Source organism: Aquila chrysaetos, chromosome 19 (assembly GCF_900496995.4).
Source record: "Aquila chrysaetos chrysaetos chromosome 19, bAquChr1.4, whole genome shotgun sequence".
In the NCBI taxonomy this organism is placed as follows: Eukaryota; Metazoa; Chordata; class Aves; order Accipitriformes; family Accipitridae; genus Aquila; species Aquila chrysaetos.
In genome coordinates, this window is record NC_044022.1 from 12676890 (window position 1) to 12695664 (window position 18775).

The window sequence follows — 18775 nt, forward strand, 5'->3', positions numbered from 1 at the left end:
AAAGGAGTTATTTCAGCCAGTTTGAGAGAATTATGTTCCCCAGATGCCTCTTACACAACCTTGAGAGTAATGGGAGCTACACTACTAACAAACTGGATCCCTGACTTTACACAGACAAAAGTAGTTTAAGTGAACCCCATCCTTAATATGCTGGTTTTTTTAGTACTAATGAAGGGCATGGCTGCAATTTTTTCAAGTCCTCTAAAGCAGTTTGTCTGCGTGTACAAAGACCTCCCGTCATGTCCTTCCTCCCTCAGGCTCTGCTAGTGCAGTGGAGGAATTTCCTCCCTCTAATCCCTTTACATGTAAATTATCTTCTCTCTAAAGTCAACTGTGCATCCAGCAATCTTATTACTATTTTTTAAGAAAGGTTTAGGACAGACAGGACAAGCCAAGGTATATAAGCAGCTACTGTAGTTGTCTAGCTCTCCTTGCTCTCCATCTGCCTTTGGGCATACAGAATGTGTTTAAGTTTTCCTCACTAGCTGTGACAGGTGAAATCACAAATATTGCTTTGAGCATTGGTCTCCCCCTGCTCTGGTGGATGTGATTATTTCAGTCTAGAAGTTACAAGGTAGTTTTTGTCAAAGATGGCTATTTTCACTTCCTTTTAGTTAGAACTGTGTTTCAATTTGTGTGTGCATGTGAGTGATTATTCATCTGTGTTATGATCCTTTGGTAGTAAGATGATGTACCAGTAAGGGAATGTATCACATATTTCTCCACAGATCTTCTCTGAGTCTGAAGTTCAAATGAATAGTCCAAAGGAAACCATATTTGACCTAACAAAAGAGACCTGGACATAAGAAAAGTAGTGTCAAAGGACAAGAACTTCAAGAGTTAATGAAGAAAGAGGAAGGAAGGAAGCTTCTTGGTAGGAAAATAAAAGGTGCCACACTTAATGAGAGCAAGACCTACCTCTCCTCATGTTCCATCTCCAGACTGTGTCCTTTAGGCTCTGATGGAAAGCAGTACAAAAACCGGGTACATGCAATGTGCGCCTTCTGTGACTCTCCTCTCCCACCATCTGACAAGCTCTGACTAATCATAGAATCATAGGATGGTTTGGTTGGAAGGTACTTTTAAAGGTCATGTAGGCCAATGCCCCGGGAATAAGCAGGGACATCTTCAACTAGATCAGGTTGCTCAGAGCCCCACCCAACCTGACCTTGAATGTTCCCAGGGATGGGGCATCTGCCACCTCTCTGGGCAACCTGTGCCAGTGTCTCACCAGTTTCATCATAAAAAATGTCTTCCTTATATCTAGTCTGAATCTACCCTCTTTTAGTTTAAAACCATTACTCCTTGTCCTATTGTAACAGGCCCTACTAAAAAAAGTTCGTCCCCATCTTTCTTATAAGCCCCCTTTAAGTACTAGAAGGTCGCTATAAGATCTCCCTGGAGCCTTCTCTTTTCCAGGCTGAACAACCCCAACTCTCAGCCTTTTCTCACAGGAGAGGTGTTCCATCCCTCTGATCATCTTCGTGGCCCTCCTCTGGACCCACTCCAACAGGTCCATGTCCTTCTTATACTAAGGACCCCAGAGCTGAATGCAGTACTCCATGTGGCGTCTCACAAGAGCAGAGAACAGGGGGAGAATCACCTCCCTCGACCTGCTGGTCACACTTCTTTTGATGCAGCCCAGGGTATGGTTGGCTTTCTGGGCTGCAAGCGCACATTGCTGTCTTATGTCCAATTTTTCATCCACCAGTATCCCCAAGTCCTTCTCCACAGGGCTGCTGTCAACCCCTTCATCCCCCAGCCTGTCTTGATACTGGAGGTTGCCCTGACCCAGGTGCAGGAAAGACAGCCTGTGAGAGAGAAGCATCTGAGCTTTGTATTTTATTCTTTCATCATAATTACCCATCTATATGCCTGTATTTACATTCACTTCATTGCTCTGTATATGAGGTAGGTTCATAGGTAAACAGCATGGATAGATGCGTGTACCATCTGGGGCACCATGTAAGTGTAACGGCTATGTCTCTCCATTTCTGTGCACTTAGGTGAACATTAGGTGCTCTTTTATATACTGTGTTTTAAGAAAAAAAAGTTATTTTTTCCTGCTAAATGCAAAATGTGTTTTACAAGCAATAGATACTTGATAGGACTTCATGCCTTAATTCTAAAAAAACAAAAAACAACAAAAAAAAGAGTGTAAAACCAGAAATCAAAACTCACCAAGTTCAGGAGAAAAACTAACCTCAAATGTTTGCAGTGCTCTTGGCACTCAACACCCTCTGAATTTAATGTGGCTTAAAAATATGTTGCAAATAAGCTCTTTCCCTTTATTTGCCAGCTTTGGGCAGGAAACTGTTTTCTAAATATATGAAGTAATAGGTGATGTAGAAGTTTGGAAGAGCTAAAATATAATCTGGGAAATTTTGAGCATATTTGACTAGTATATTTTCTAAAGGAAAGAGAAACTTTCTTGGAGGAAAGAAAAACAAGGAGTTGCCAAGCATATTATGTTTGAGAAATAATGAAAAATTCTCTATTAACATTTTAACAGTCTCATATGAGTACTTTTAACACATATTCAGTGACTGATTCATATTACATGGAATTTCTCAAGTGGGCAGCAATTTATTTCATTATCTGTCCAATTATGATTTTTATTAAAATTGAATCATGTTTGAGCCATTATTGCAACACTAAAACTTAGGGGAATTTTTTCACTCTTCCACCTGTGAAATTCCTATTAACACCAAAGGGAATTCAGATCAGATTCTCACTTTACATAAAATGATCAATCTTTCATGTCAATTAAACTTTTCTTAATTTCACCCCACAATAACATGTGAATATGTTCTCAAATATTCATCAAAGGAGAAAAGAAGTCCTTTCTTTGCAGGGCTCAGGAACAAACAATACAAAATACCTGTTTTCAGAAGAAATAAACAATGAAAATGATTGATAGATGTTTTATTAGAAGTTGGTTTCAGATGCATTGGGATGAACTGTTTTTTGAACAAATTGTTTTTTTCCTCATCTTTACATTTTTCCAGAATACAAAGGAAGACACAACTGTTTCTTGCAGTATTTTGGCCTGTCAAAATAATGAGTTTTTTCAGGTGAAAAATAGAAAGAAATCAAGCTTCTAAATGATCCTGCTCTCCTTTCACTGCATGTCTTCAACTAACAATAATACCTGTACAATAAAAAAATTATTCTCTTTATTCTTCTTCCATATAATGTGAATAGAATGATAGTACCTCTCTCTATTTTATTGTATTTTTAACTGCTTTACTAATATTATTTGTGTTCTCAGGTAGAATGAGGAGAGAACATATGGCATAGATGTTAGAGGAATGAACTAATGATCCATTTTACACAGCATCCTGGCTTTAACAGAACAAAATTTGGATGCTGCAAAGACAAATTCCCCACAGTGTAGCTCCTTTGAGAATACCAGTGTCTGAAAGGATGTTCCTGTGTCACCTGAGGCAATTCTAATCCTGTATTTTGAAGTGCAAGTCCAAAGATCAGTGACCACTTCAAGAAACATTAAAATATGAAAAAATTATGCAAAATATATTAAAAATCACAGCCTATTCCCTGTGGCCTCTTGACATTTTTGATACTAATTAAACTGAATCTGATTACTATTTTTTTATGTTGTAGGTATCCCTTTGCTAAATAGCATAGATAAAAGAAGCTCTGTCATTAGATAGATAAATTTTCACACTAACAAATTTTTCTTTGGGTATGAAAGAGAAGCAGATGGCTTCAGGGTTGAATACAATATGAGATTATTTATTTAGAGTTTAATTACAGGAGTATCATGTAATCATGTCTATAGGAAAAGATAGTTGGCATATGTGGGGCTGAGATGCTATTACTAAGAGCCAGGTAAGGCTAACCAAAATTCTCTAGTTAGAAGAAAGAGAAAGATAAATTTTGACCTGTGGACAGTAGATAGATTAGTGACTGGGAAGGAGATGATGATGTGCCATTGTTGTGTGTTGATGCTGTGGTTTTTGGTATTCAGCATGGCCATGTGATTTAGTTTCCAGCTCATCTTTGAAAGGCATTGTGTAAGTCTCCCTTAGTTTGTCCTACATAACTACCAAGAGAGTACATGCTGCACTGGATGAAGTGTCTTCCACTGCAAGAAGTTCATGTATGATCTGGGGATTATAATGGTTTTACAGTAAGGACAGAGAAGATGTATTGACAAGCTTTATGTGTCTTGTAAATGCATGATCTACAGAAAAATCAGTCATTATGAATTACACAGCTGTTTATTACTTCATTCCTCAAACTCCATGACAACCCACAGCATTTCCTGCATTTCCATGTTCACATTCCCCTGAACTGCTTCTCATAGCTCTGGGAACAGTTTACTGGGTCTTTAGCAGGTGAAGCATTATCCTAAGGGATTTTGGAGAGGAAAGACTGTGATCAAGTCTTACAAAACTAAATGAAGCCACATCCTGATGAGTGAAACCTTTGTGGGTGCAGGGCTGCTTGGTGCAGACAGGGTTCTAAGATGGTTATTGGCACTTCTGAGCAGGTGAGCAGCTCCACAGGACGTACTACCTCCTCCTTGAGATTTTTGTACTATCTGAAAGGAAAGAAGACATTTGATTCAGAAGTATGGGCCATTTGAAAAATATATATTTTTGTCAGTGATGGAGGCACCAGAAATTTTGAACCATATCATGGTGTCTTCCACTGTCTTGTGTGTTTCCCTACTGCCTCCAGCTCTCTTTGGCAAAGGGCTGTCTCAGAAGGCAGGGCCAATGCATGAGGCATGTACAGTGAAGACAAGGTAAAGAACTGAGTGGCTGTTACATGCATACCAGTAACTCCTAAATGTCTCCAGTGCATCTGGTGGCCACACATATATGTTTTTTACAGGGGGAGTGTTAGAATACTATACACTCTTAACAGAAGTCTTCAAAGTAAAGAAATCATTGATTGCACAAATGATGTTAATCTGCAGCTGAAGATGATAAGTAATGAAGGTAAAATTCGTGTTTGGTACTCATGGTCTACTGGTAGCTACTTAAGGATCATTGTAGACCTCTATGCAAAGTGGTGATCATATCCAGATCAAAAAAGGGTCAAGGAAATATGAAGATGTCAAAGAATTCAAAATTTATTAATATACAAGTCCCCTTCAAAAAATGGACCCCTGCCCCACAGAGCTTAAGACTGCACCAATCACCGGTCAAGTTCATTACTCAATATTTAAAATGGTTGTCATCTGTATCCAGAAGACTTTCTGCTTAAAAAGCACGCATGAAAGACAGCGGATGTTGTATGAGATTCCAATATTAAAATATACAATGTGAACTGAAGACCAAGATTGCCAGTAGCTGATTGAAGCATCTTGAGTTTCATGCAGTTATAGCATCTTGGCTGAAAATCTTAGTCAGGTCTTCCATGTCAAATTATCAAAGCTGTAAGCTTTTTCTAGTCTACACCAAAAGAAATTCCAGAAAAGTTTGGAGACTCTTTCAACGGCAAAGCTCCCTATCTCTTCCTAATATTCAGTCCAAAGCATTGCAATTAAGTTCATATAACATTAACATATAACATTAACAATATGGCTTATGGAAATATCGAAGTCAAATGCTTAAGCAGTTGTTAAGAGATGGGGATGACCAGCTGCACGTAGGAAAGCATTTTCTGTGGCCTTGTTTTCTGTCCTACAAAACCAAGAAACTACAGAAAATCTTCTTAAGACTAAATGACCATCACCTTAACTACCAACCCGGAGATCTGGAAGCTTGTTGATACCCTTTATGACAGAAGAATCTCACAGGTTTTGGTCCTGTGACCAAACACACAGACCATTAAAGTCTATGCATGGGAGAAGAGAGGGGGACAACATTGTATTGATCATTCCCCTTCAGAAGGAAAGGTGGGATCATGCCCACATTTCAGTTTCTTCGATGGTTTGGTGTTTTGGGACAGTGACATAATCTGAATCTAGTAGGGGCCAGAATGGTAAAGAGGAAACAGTGAATTAATTGTGTCTCACAACCTCAGTGCTTCCTGCCTCACCCATTGCTCAGGGCCGTGTCTAAATTCAGAGTATGGCCCTGATATATTGTCACTTATGAAATAAGGGGTCATCTGTAGCATGCCAAAATTTCAAAATTTTGTATTCCAGTTTAATTCCTGCAAACCCTAAAATTCTTGGGCATTGGACTCTGGCCTACCTCTTGTTCACTGGGGGATGATGTAACACCAATGGACTGCAATTGCTTTGTGACCATGCCTTCCTAAGCAGCTACTAAGTCAGACATTGCTGAGAGGAAATGACATGCAACTTATGAAACTTGTTTATACACTAAATACAAGTGCGGAAATGATTTCAGCTTTGTTATTGTTGATAATACTCAAGGAGAGGATACAGACATCAGAAAAATATCTGAATTCCTGTTTAATTACAATCAGCCATTGAGGCTATCTCTACATGCCATCTCTCAGTTTGCAATGGAACCTGGACAAGATGCTCAGATGAAATAGAAAAATTACTTACATAATTATTAGCAGCAGCTCTGTATTATAAAACTAGGATGAAGAGATCCCACTGATGAATGCAAGTATGTGGATATACATGCAAAATTGTGGAATTGAAGTCAATACCTATTTCAGGCTCAGTTTCAATACTCTCAAAATGCTGTCTTGCAGAGATAGATAGGAAGTGTTTCATTTTCAACATATGTTCTCTGGTTTCCCTGAGTCTTTTAACAGCAGACCTACTTTTTTTTCCCATGTGGCCAATCTTCTTCTTGCCTACCTCCCCCAACCACTGCTTTGCTATTATCTAGCTGTTATCTAGCAAAGACTGGCCCATATAATGATGTAAAGGGCTTGTGTCATTTTTCTGTTCAGTTATCGTTCCTCAAGTCCCAGAACCTGCTTGTATGAATTTATCTCCCAATCCCATTCAAGTGGAAAAAACCAGCAGCTTCTTCCATGTCTAGGTATGTCAAAGACCTTCATACCCCATCCTGCTTCTTTGGCACAGGGAAGTCAGAGAGACAGAGTTCAGAAACTTAGAGTATGAGTAAAGAGGAGGTGGAAAAGAAGACATCTACAGATCCTTCTATAAATTTAGGAGGTGAAATCATAGTGTGTGTATGTTTAGTTAGTTCAAGCTTCCTTTGACCTAATTTGCAGTTGTTTATACAGTTAATGGCAATTGTTTATATGACTACATTAAATATCCTTCCACTTCTTCTTTCCATAAGTCAAAACTGCCAAACAGAACTGGCATGACATTTTTGGGTGGAATTTCAACCACATAAAAATAAGAAATGGCGAAATTCCCTGCTAGAATTTTGACAAATCTGCAAAAAAGCCTGGCACTTAGACTAGACCCCACAGGATAATATGAATTACCCTGCCAGAGGACAAACAGTTCTGTGGTGGAGGAGTATTAGCCTGGATGTTGGCAGGCTTTCAGTGAAATGCTCTGTTCTACTGCAGGGGTCTTCCTGGGAAAGCACCCACTCTTGTCCCTGACTACAGTGATTAAGGCACTCGCCAATGATACGGGATGTATGAGTCTGAATGCTGATGAGCTGAGGGAAGAAATGAGCAGTATTTCTGAATCCGTCCTGGCTGCTTTGCTGCTGTATAAGCTGGCAAGAGTCACCGCTGAGGTCTGTGCAGTCTCCAACCCAGCTGGAGGGCAACAGTGACTTTGGGGCACAGAGGGGAGCAGCCTCGCAGGGCAGCCGGGAAGATCAGCATCTTGCTGGGGTTACCTGTGGTGCCAAGGCATGAAACAGGCACCCGACCTGCTCACCCTTGTCAGGTGTTAAGTGTTCCTGGGCACCCCTGAAGCAGAACTCATGAACCACTAGACCTATAGGTAAGGCAAAAATGCCATGTGAGGTCATCTCTTCAGTTCAGCTCACCCCATTTAAATCAGAGCTGTGTCTTTGCCAATAAATCTTCACCATGTCCACTGACAAGGTAATTTTCAAGCACTTTAAACCTCTGATTAAAGCCACAACACAGTTCTTCTTTGCATCCTGTAATGCCTAAACCCAGGACTGAGTCCCCATATTAGTTTGAACCCTAAAAGCTGCTGATGTCTTTGGGGTCAGCACAAGATGGCAAGTCCTCTCTTGGATCCGCATACAAGGAAAAAGCACGCTTGCTTACACATCTCAGAGCTGTGCAGGCTGCCTCAGCTGTGAATTTTTCCCCACTTGTGCTGCCAAACACGCTCACAAGTCAAGACCTCGCTCTCCTCCCCAGCACTCACCAGCCACTCCATAAATGTCAGCTCCAGCACGCAGACAACAGGCTCTGGAAGGGGAAACCAACAGCTACAAAGGAGCTGTAACATGCCTATCAGCAGCCATGAAAAAGTCAGTGAGAAATAATGCTTCCTAAACATTAAAAAGGGCTTGCTAAAACGTTTGCCAACTGGTTGTCCTGCACTCGCTGCTCTGAGTGCTTTGCCTCAGATCCACTGGATACAGCAAGCAGGGTGTTTATAAAACATTTAGCTGCAAGCAAAGAGGATAAGTGCCATATGCTAACTGCTGCTGCTAGGTGCAGAGATACAAACACAGTGTTTAAAATGTCCCTGCTTTGTGTCTGAATTTCTTTGTAGAAATGCAGACACCATATTCTATGAATGCAGTTTGGGGTGCTGTTCCATGACCAGCAGAGATGATCTTTTACCTTGCTGCTGCCAAAAGGAGAGGTCCTAGCATCCCAGCCTCCTTCCTGCCTGCCTGCCTCCGTGCATCCCTGTTCCCATCTGTGATATCTATCCCACGCCTCCTTCGTGCTGGCTTGAGTGCTCTTCTCACCCCTTAGGGAGCCAGTGCAGTTGCTAACCTGAGCGGAAACTTGGTGGGGTTGGAGTTATTTCTCTGGACTGCTTTCCCACAGCTTCAGCCCTGTGAATCAATTCACTGAGGGAACACTTGATATCAGAAGGGCACAGGAAAACAGCAGGACTGCTGGCCGGGATGGGAGGAGCAGGAGCACCCCGTTACAGCAGCAGTGAGCTATTGGAAAGGCCACCCTCAATGCACTGCAGCCTGAGACATAAATATCTGTGCCACTTAACTCAGCAGTTCAGGGACCTGGGCTCTGACCTGGGTCATGCGTGCAGTGTGACCCTACTCCAGCTGGGCAGTTCAACTCCAGTTTCCTTTGGAAGGAGGCCATGCCTTTTCCCCAGGCCGCCTCGCAGACTGCAGAGCTCAGCTGCTGTGGTGCTGGGGTTGTTTTTACGAAGTTTCCAATATGTTTGCTCTCACTGGAAAAGTGGTTTCTTTTCCTTCTTTTTCTCATGTTCAAAAAGAAGATTATTTTTAGCTCGTATTTCTCCTTTTGAACTTAGCATTTGGGCACTAAGTCAACACAGGAGAATTCTGCTTCAAAAGATGGATGTCTCAGAAATGACAGGCAAGAAAGGGCGAACTGAGTGACAGTAGTTCTGCAACCCTTGCATAAAGTGGAATGCACCACATTCAGAAAAGGACATACGAACTGAAAGTAGGACTTCTGGCAAATCTGTACAGCTCATCCTTGTCATCTTCCATCTAACTTTGGAGATGTATTAAAAAGTTCCTCTGAAGACCTCTGCACACCCAAGGTGCCTGTAGTTCTCTAGGGCAACTTCTGCCATTTCTTCTTTAGTTGTGAAAATGCCCTTGGCTGATAGGCTATGCAGATCAGCATATATGATCTGAGGTGCCCTACTGAGACCTTTACATTGTGGTGTGGGGGTTGACTGCAGTGAGTATGGGAGAACAAGAGGATGCAGCCATAAATCTGTGATTAGACAGGCCAGGTAGCAGCACAGGTGATGGTTCTGTAACCATGCTGGGATCTCAGGTTCAAGAGAAGAGATAAATGAGTCATTTGTATAATCAGCTATGTCACTAGAATGATCAGGGAAAAGATGGGCTAAAGGCAGGGATTCATCCCTGACATGCTGAGGTCCTGCATGGGTGCCACACTGAGAAATCTGAGGGGCAGTTTCAGGAGGTCTCTTATCACATGCTACAAGGAAGTACAGAATGTTGTCCCTCACAAAGAGCCAGGTCCCTTTAACACCTCTGCAAAGTGAGGTGATTTTTATCCAGGTAACCAATTACAGATTTAGATACTTGTAAGTTTAAAATACTGGTCCAGTTTAGGAATGAAGAAAAAAAATACTGTCCAATAATATGATTGCGAAATCAGGGGTTTTTGGGCAAGGTGAATTGTCATGTGTTAGCTTGTTTCTAAAACCAAATTTGTTTTCTGTGTTTCTGTGGGAAATCAGAGGATGTTATAAACTGAGTCATGCAGTTATTGACTTTAGCAAGCACACAACTGATATAAATAGAGAAACACTGGCGAGCCTTGGATATAAGAAGAAGAGTTTGAGAGGTCTTCTAGTAAGGGCTGATAGGACAGGGAGGCAAAGATGAAGACAAAGACCCTTCCTTTCCTTGGGTTACTATATGTTGCATGTTCTTGTGCTTTCCCAGTGGTTCCAGAAAAGGAAAAAGAAGATATGCAATTTGCTAAGGTAAGGACTACAGACAGAACTTAAGAAATAATTTATGGAGAAAATGAACGTAGTGATGTATTAGTGTTGTAGCATATTTTATAAACAACTCTCTGCATTTGAAGAGAAACATTTATGTTCTAAACTATTGCTTTTTCTTTCCCATCAGAAATATTTGGAAAATTTTTATGATTTTAAAGAAGAGAAAAATTCTCTCTTTAAAGCAAAGAACCTCAATCGCATGGCTGACAAAATCCGAGAAATGCAGTCATTCTTTGGGCTAGAGGTGACTGGGGAGCTGAATCATAAGACGCTGGACATGATGAAGCAGCCTAGATGTGGAATACCAGATGTCCGTTCATACAGCACCTTCCCACAGAGCCCTAGGTGGAAGAAAGAAGATGTGACATATCGGTAACATACATTAAAGCATGTTTCTCTGTAAACCACTGGGAAGCTTTGTGAGTGCTAGGCAGAAGTAAGGCCAACAGATTCTTTACTACTTATTCCTGTATTTCTCTATATAAAAGCCCCATTCAGGATGAAAGAGCCATGAATGTGGGGGCTATTTATATCCTTTGCTTTAGGCTTCCAAACAGTGAAGAAAATACCAAAACAGGAGTTTACATTAGTTAGTTAACAGCCTACTAAATAATATACTCAGTGGATAGAATAGTGAAGAGCATATATGTTAGGATTTCTGAAAGACATGAAAGAAAACTGTGAAAACTTCCTCTGTTATGTAAGCAAATAATTTGAAAATAAACAACTTGAGACACATAAATAATAATAACCACTAATTAAAATATTTGACCCTGATACTATGTGCCCCAGACACATGTGATCTGGTTGCTTTTAATTCCTTTCTACTTATTTCACAGGATTTTGAACTACACTCCAGACATGCTACAGGCTGATGTAGAGGAAGCAATTGCAAAAGCCTTCCAGCTCTGGAGCAGTGTCACCCCTTTGAGATTCACCAGGCTCTACAGTGGTCAAGCAGATATAATGATCTCCTTTGCAGCTGGATGTAAGGGGACTCCCTTGCCTGGAAATGATCAGTATTTGTCACTTTTTCTTAGAGAGATGATGAAAAGCATCACTTTTCCCCTCCCTTTTTTTTTAGTTCACGGTGACTTCTATTCCTTTGATGGTCCAGGTGGAACTCTGGCTCATGCCTACCCCCCCAGCAGTGGGATAGGAGGAGATGCCCACTTTGATGAAGATGAAAACTGGACCAAATTTACTACCTATAATGGTAGGTAACCTTAATATTGCATTGCCTGTTTTTTATTAGACAGTGTTGTCTTGAAAACACCGTAAATTCACAAATCCCATGGCAGTAGTTTCAGTATTTACTGAGATGTAAAATGTCGGTGTAATTCAGTAAAATGTTTCTGCATATTTTTACCTGGGCTGCAGTCATGACGGTCCCCTGAAGTCAATGCACAGCCTGTAATTACAGCACCAGTGAAGGAAATAAGATTAGCATGAAACAGAAATATTGGGTAATCATGACATTGTAAGGCAGGGAATTTTCACCCTCAGGTAATGACGTTAAAAGATGTAATATTGAGCTCTCACTTTTTTTTTTTTTTCCCTGATTTAAAGTGATTCAAATATTTAACTTCTGCAAAGGAAAAAAACCCTTGAGTTTGTTGGTAAATATAATTAAATGTAACAGTGGTGTGTTCTGGTTTCCAGCAATGTCCAGGGATGATGTTACATGTTACCAGTCTTTGTGAAGTAGTTACCAGGTGAATTCTATGTCATTTATGATTCCCAAATTCTGACCAGATGACTAAAATGTTCTCACCCAGTTTTCAGCCATTTTTAACATTAAAGAAACTTTGATTTTTGTTTGCAGGAAAATTTCTGCAACATAAGCAAAAACCATCCCCAGATTGGTTTCCCTGTAAGAAATAAATGTTTATAATTCAAAACTAATTTCTCCTCCAGGACGGCAGAGAACCTGGGACATAGTTAGGTTTTGCTGTTTTATTAAGACCGCAAACGATATATCATGCATGAGAGGATGGCACCTGTATCCCACTGTCATGCAAGAAAATTTATTTAGTGTTTGTTCTTTGTGCTGGATTTTTTTTAGGATACAACCTATTTCTTGTTGCTGCTCATGAGTTGGGCCACTCACTAGGTCTTGGCCATTCCAATGTCTTTGGTGCTTTGATGTATCCTATATATATGGCCAGGGATACAAGGGACTACAGGCTTCCTCAGGATGATATTGATGGCATTCAGGCCCTTTATGGTAAGCAAGAAACATCTTTTTTTGGTGGATGATGGATAAGCATTTATAATTAATTTTACCCAACAGCTAAAATGTACTAAACTTTCTACTGCAAGAAGGGTACTGAGGTTTAATTTCCTGATATTATTTTGGGGCAAAGCTCTTGGTTTCTTTGTGGCTAAGAGTCTACATCTGCAAAATGGAATCTGTGGGCTATATCCATGCCAGTAAGTCAAAAGGTCCAAAAGCCTTTCTCCAATGATACCAGAGGAATAGCCCATGTCTGTAGTATTAAACTCTCTTATCTTCCACAAAAGGGTGGTCACATGCACAACTGCCTTTTGGAAATGGTGTTTGCTCTACATTAACTCCTGAGCACATAGTTTGAGACACCAATGGCTTGTCAAGGCAAAACAATGCCAGAGGCCATTTTAAGAGTCAGCAGCACAGGTAGCCAAGTTAAATTGCCCAGGAACTTTCCCTGGCATTAATTTACTAGTTGAGTTTTAACCTTAAGAATCCTATGCATTTGGCTCCATATGGTACATCCTGAAGTTCTGCAACATGGAACACTCTAATTCGCCTTCCAATTCTACACTTACCTGTTTCCCAAAGGACCCCCCAGGGAATCTTCTGCACTTCCAACAAAAGCTTTTCACCCACAAGAACCAACTGAAATGACACCTGCAGAAGCACCAACTGAAATGTCACCTCGGGAAGAACCAACAGGAACGACACCCTCCAAAACCCCAACAAGACCAGAGGACTGTGACCCTCATTTGACTTTTGATGCAATCACCACTCTCCGTGGGGAAATACTGTTCTTCAAAGGCGGGTAAGTGCTTTCATTTCTAGCAACACCTTTTTGTGAGACTCACAAAAGCAAAGCATAAAGTTCAGTTCAAGGAATTCATCTTCCCTTGGTTACAAAGGAAGATATTTCTTTCTGAAAGTATTAAGGCAACTTTGCAAAATTTTACTAGCCCAGCTGGACTGGGTGAGTAATGTGGTTTACTGACAGGTGAGTAAAATGTTTTAAGCCATCATATATCATCACTCATGTCTGTTAAAATTGTGCAAGGCTGAATAATCCCAGTGTCACTCCCCAGCCTGCAGCTGCTTTGCATGCAGCACCGTCCTCATCACACCATCCCGTGTGTGGGTCAGGGAGCTGTGGAAAACGTCACTGGTGACTTTTGGTGGCACTCTGACCTAGGAGTCTGCACTGGACCACTGCCCAGTACTGTCTGTAGGGACCCCCTGCTGTTATAGGTGTCCACTTTTGGGGCATGGTCTGACACTGGGCACTGTAGAGGATTGTTGGCTGGGCACATCTACCCTGGCGAGGGAGAACAGCGTGTCAGACCCAGGGTTTCATTCACTTTTTGGGTTGATAATTGTGTTTTGATTGAACAAGCTTCCTTTGATTTCATTCTAAAACACATGATCAAGAATTGTAGCCTAAAAACTTAATAATTTTCAGGGAAGGGGAGGAAAGAGCAGTTCCTCCTTGAATTGGGTTTTAACATGTTTCTCAAGAATGTTTAATGGACATTTGTAACCAAACTGAAATTAAGAATGCAGCTGTGCCTACCTGCATGGGCCATGGTGAAGAGAAAGCTTCAACTGTCAACACTACCACAGACATCACATTTTGTCTTGGGCAAGCCATCAGGGTGCCAGTGGAGAGGTCTACAGGGCTACCAGCTCTAGGTGGCCCTGCTTGAGCTGAGGGCTTGGACAAGATGACCTCCAGAGGCCCCTTCCAACCTCAACCATTCTGTGGCCTTAGAGCAACCTGTAGTAAAGGGCAAATGTCTATGAGAGAGCAGGGCAAAGTGAAGCACTGCATCCCAAAAGGGGTGATATCTCTGCCTCATAGGGAGGACTGGCTCCAGCACCCAGACAGTAGGATTTAAATCTGGGCTACCCATCTCCTAATAAAAAACAGACAATGAAACAGTGCTATTTTCATTTCTATCAGCTATGTCTGGCGCAAAAGTCCATATTTCTCAGACATTGAGCATGACACCATCTCCTCGTTCTGGCCGTCACTGGCATCTGGTTTTGATGCTGCTTATGAGGTTGACAAGAAGGATCGAGTGATATTTTTTAAAGGTATTTCTCTTATATTTCCATTAATCCTTTTTATGAATGAATAAAGTTATAGTAGTACTGCTAATGTTATGTAATAATAATGGAAGTAATATTATACTAATACTAATAGAAGATATTCTTACTATTTAAATCCATTTTAATTTTGAAAATGCTGTTACTGTCATTAACTAATGCTGCTTCACAACAGCCCTGTACAATATATTACTCTTTTTTTGTCAGTGAGAGAGAAGATCATACCTGAGACAAAATTGATTGTCTACATTGTTATTTAAATAAATTTTTAAAGGTGCCAAACACACCTAGAAAATATGTTGAGCTTTAACTATTGAGTAACTCTTAACAACTATAAAAACTGGAAAATCCAACAGCTTTGAAATATTCAAACTTCTGAGCGCCTTAGAGGGTCATGTTCTCAGCTGGGCATCTGTGCTATTTGGTGGCATTTGCTACAGAGAAAGCTCTGGGGCTTTGATGAAAGGGAGCTCAGCCTCCTCAGGAATCCCTACTAACTTTTTCTGTTTTTTCTGCAGATGACCAGTACTGGGCTGTCAGTGGCTACAGTATAGAGCCAGGCTTCCCCAAACCTATTCAGAACCTGGGCTTCCCCACCAGTGTTGGGAAAATCGATGCAGCTGTTCATGATCAAAATACCAAGAAAACCTATTTCTTTGTAGGCAACAGGTACTGGAGGTAAGGCTCATTCCTCTTTTGTACAGCAGATAATCAAAAAATGTTAAGCTTTTAAAATGTCAAGTTATATTAGTATTTGTACAGTAAGTTCATGCCCTCTTGTTGTCAGCCTTCTCAGCCAGTATAAAGCTGAAACTCAGAGACAATTACTCACGTCTTTTCATAGAACAAAGTCGGTAACACCTGAGATAAAGACAACATCCATTTACTCTTACCAGTTTGTGATTAACAGACAAATGAGCTTTGTTTATTTGTTAGGAAGCAGTATTACGTGAACTTAGTATAAAAAGATAATGTGAGTAGACTTTGTCATCATGTCATGTATTCATTCAGTAGCTATTAAGGGACCGAAGTGCTCTCTGAAATTTATAAATGACAAATCTATCAAGAAAGTTATGGAAGGAGACTAAAATAATTACTTTTTAAGAAACAGTTCAGCTAAGCAGTAATGTTAGCCCTAATAATCAATTTGTAATATTATCTTGAAAAAGTATTACCAGAAGTTTACATTTCACCCATGGGGTCACTTCATAGATTGAATGCTATAAAATTAAAATATTTAGTTTAAATAATTATTTAATTTTATTACTTAGTATAAGCCCCATCCAGCTTTATTATTAGTCTCAGGGAATGGAAGTGAACTATTTAGTCTGATGTTCTGAAAACAGCCTTGCATAGGCCACTAAAGATGTAAATATTCACACAGCCAGGATTTATACAGTTCTATGATATCACAGATGTTTGCAGTTAATGGATTTTCAGCTGAGAGTAGGCTTATTTAGTAAAAAATTCCACCTGGTTTCAACACTGAATATCACTTGCTTGTTTCTTGTTTTCATGCAATTTCTTTATTTAGTTACAATGAAAATACCCAATCAATGGAAAGGGGATATCCAAGAAAAATAGCAGCTGACTTCCAAGGAATTGACCACACAGTTGATGCTGCCCTTCAGAAAAATGGTAAATAAATTAAAATGTAATTAAAACCAAAACAAAATACCACTAACCAAAGCCAAAAAAGTATATGTTTCAAATACACGCACATATATATCTATCTGAATTGTTTGTTCTGATATGTTTTTAAAATCACCCAAGAAAATAGCAAGTGTATATCAACAGGCATACAAAAAGGAAATATTAATTTGGCAATATTTTGTCCTTCCAATTCTAGGACATTTCTACTTCTTCCATGGATCAAACCAGTATGAGGTTGACATCAAGAACAAGAAACTCATCCGTATAATGAAGAGCAACAGCTGGTTTAATTGCTAGAAATATTAAGTGATGGTGCAGGGCTGTATTTGTACCAGAAATGTTTTTTCGTGTTCCTTCTATAAACAATATCATTCAGCTGTTACTGTGCATCTGAGTCTAAAATGAGGGCCTTTGATAATTCTAATTTAAAACCCTAAAAATGTAAAACTTAATGTATAGTTTTAATTTATTTTGTTTTCCAACTATTTATTAATCAAGTTGTTTTTGAGTAATAAAGTATTTTGCTCGAGTATGGCAGCATTCTTTTGTTCTGGTTCAGTCTGCTGGAGACAAGGCATCTGATATAACTACACAGAAGCCTGAACAGTGCCAGGACTCCACCACCATTTTTAGCTGGGCTCAGTGTCTGTAAGGGGGAAGTTAAAGAGAAGCAGAAGTAGTTGGGCAGTTTCGACAGACCTGGGGGACAGAGGAGGGAAATGAAGACACTCAGGAACAATGTGGTGGAGGCGGAAGAGGTAGGAGGACATCCTACGCGACAGTGTGGGAAAGGCTGTGGAGGGACTGGCGGCTGTGGCCTCACCTGCCATGGCTCCACAGCATGGGGAGACAGGGATCAGGGCAGGGATGGGAATGGCTGCCTTCTGGTAGATGGGGAACATGGCAATGGGCTGAGAGGACCCGTGCGCCAGCGCTGCTGTGGGCGGTTTTGGTGGGCAGAGTCATTGGTACAGCAAGACATGAGCAACCAGAGAGAAGGGTAGGTGTCCCGTTTTGGGGGTGGAGGCAGCACGCAGGCAGGGTGGGAAGTGATGAAGCTATGGTCACAGGGTCCCAGGGAGTCAGGGCATTATCCCTGCTGAGCTGTGACCGTGTGCCATGGGAATGGAGTCAGGGCTGACGGTTCAATGCTGGACAAGAAACCACTGATGAGAACCACTTCCCGCAGCAAACAAGCCAAAGTGATAAGAAAAAACCCCAAGATTTAGATGTAACTACCAGAAGTGCATCCTCCAGAGGAAGAGTGGTGAGACACAAACAGAAGCACATGCTCTTCCTCTGTTCACCTTGTTTAGGTCCCCCTCACAGTGACTTAAACACCCCTTGGGCTGTAAGAAAGCTTGGCTGAAGTCCGTCCTCTCCTTGAAGGGATTTGATTCCATGTCTCACAAACTGCTCTGATGATGTGATTGTACAAAGAAGTTGACTCCTCCTCACTATTCCTCTTTCTCTAACAGAATTGGCAAAGGAAGCAAGATGGGATGGGAATGGTCGATGAGGACAGTCTTCCAGTTACCACAGCTCAAACCCTGTTAGGCAGAGCTGAGATTTGCTTCTGGTCTTCTGCACAGGGCAGATCCCTCAGACATCTGGCCAAAACACCTACTAATGTCTGTCACACCATCCATCAGGGCCAGAGGAAGCAGTGTGTCTCCCAGTGTACCCACAGACCCACTGTCCCACTGGGCTAGCAGACAAGACCGAGGATGGGTAGCCGAGATGCTGCCGTGTCTGATCTTGGAAAACCTCTACTCTGCCACATTCTGCTCCTCATGCACACTTTGTGCCATGCTAGATATGCACTGAGCACTGCTAAAGCAAGGTCTGAAACCAACCTGGGTGAGAAATAAAGCTGTGAATCTCAGCAGGGCTTAACAGTCAAGTAGAGACTGAATGGCTCAGCAGTGCCAGAAGGGCAATGGTGCACCACTGTAAAGTCATGGACTGACAAGTGGGTGAGCTCACCTGGAGGCAGTCCAGGCAGGGCAGAGACACAGGAAAACTGGTGTTGCCCCAACGTCTCCCAGTATCTTTCTCAATAGCTTGTGCTGTGTACACAGCCTGTCCAGAAGAAACTTGAGTCCAAGGACTTCATATGCCTCCAGGTCTAGGCAGGGCACTTGTGAGTACTGCTTGTACATAAATAATGTAGTTAATTCCCTTTGATTTTAAAAGCGCCTACACACTTTGATATCCTAACTAGATACATTCTTGTACATGAAGGCTACCTTCAG

General features: G+C 41.1%; 1 protein-coding gene across 1 annotated transcript; it reads left to right on the forward strand.

Annotated features, from left to right (window-relative positions):
- The first annotated feature begins 10348 nt into the window (after window positions 1–10348).
- Window positions 10349–17053, forward strand: LOC115353566 (stromelysin-1-like). Its single transcript, XM_030043160.1, has 10 exons — window positions 10349–10510; window positions 10659–10903; window positions 11371–11519; window positions 11616–11747; window positions 12597–12758; window positions 13353–13572; window positions 14722–14855; window positions 15386–15545; window positions 16402–16505; window positions 16717–17053. Exons 1-10 carry the CDS (start codon window positions 10406–10408, stop codon window positions 16815–16817), a joined length of 1512 nt encoding a protein of 503 aa, XP_029899020.1. The 5' UTR covers window positions 10349–10405; the 3' UTR covers window positions 16818–17053.
- The last annotated feature ends 1722 nt before the right edge of the window (window positions 17054–18775 follow it).

Coding starts and splice junctions, on each gene's coding strand:
- LOC115353566 (XM_030043160.1), top strand. CDS start 10,406: ATGAAGACAAAGACCCTTCCTTTCCTTGGGTTACTATATGTTGCATGT. Junction 11,748..12,596: donor CAAATTTACTACCTATAATG/GTAGGTAACCTT, acceptor GATTTTTTTTAG/GATACAACCTATTTCTTGTT. Junction 12,759..13,352: donor TGGCATTCAGGCCCTTTATG/GTAAGCAAGAAA, acceptor TGTTTCCCAAAG/GACCCCCCAGGGAATCTTCT.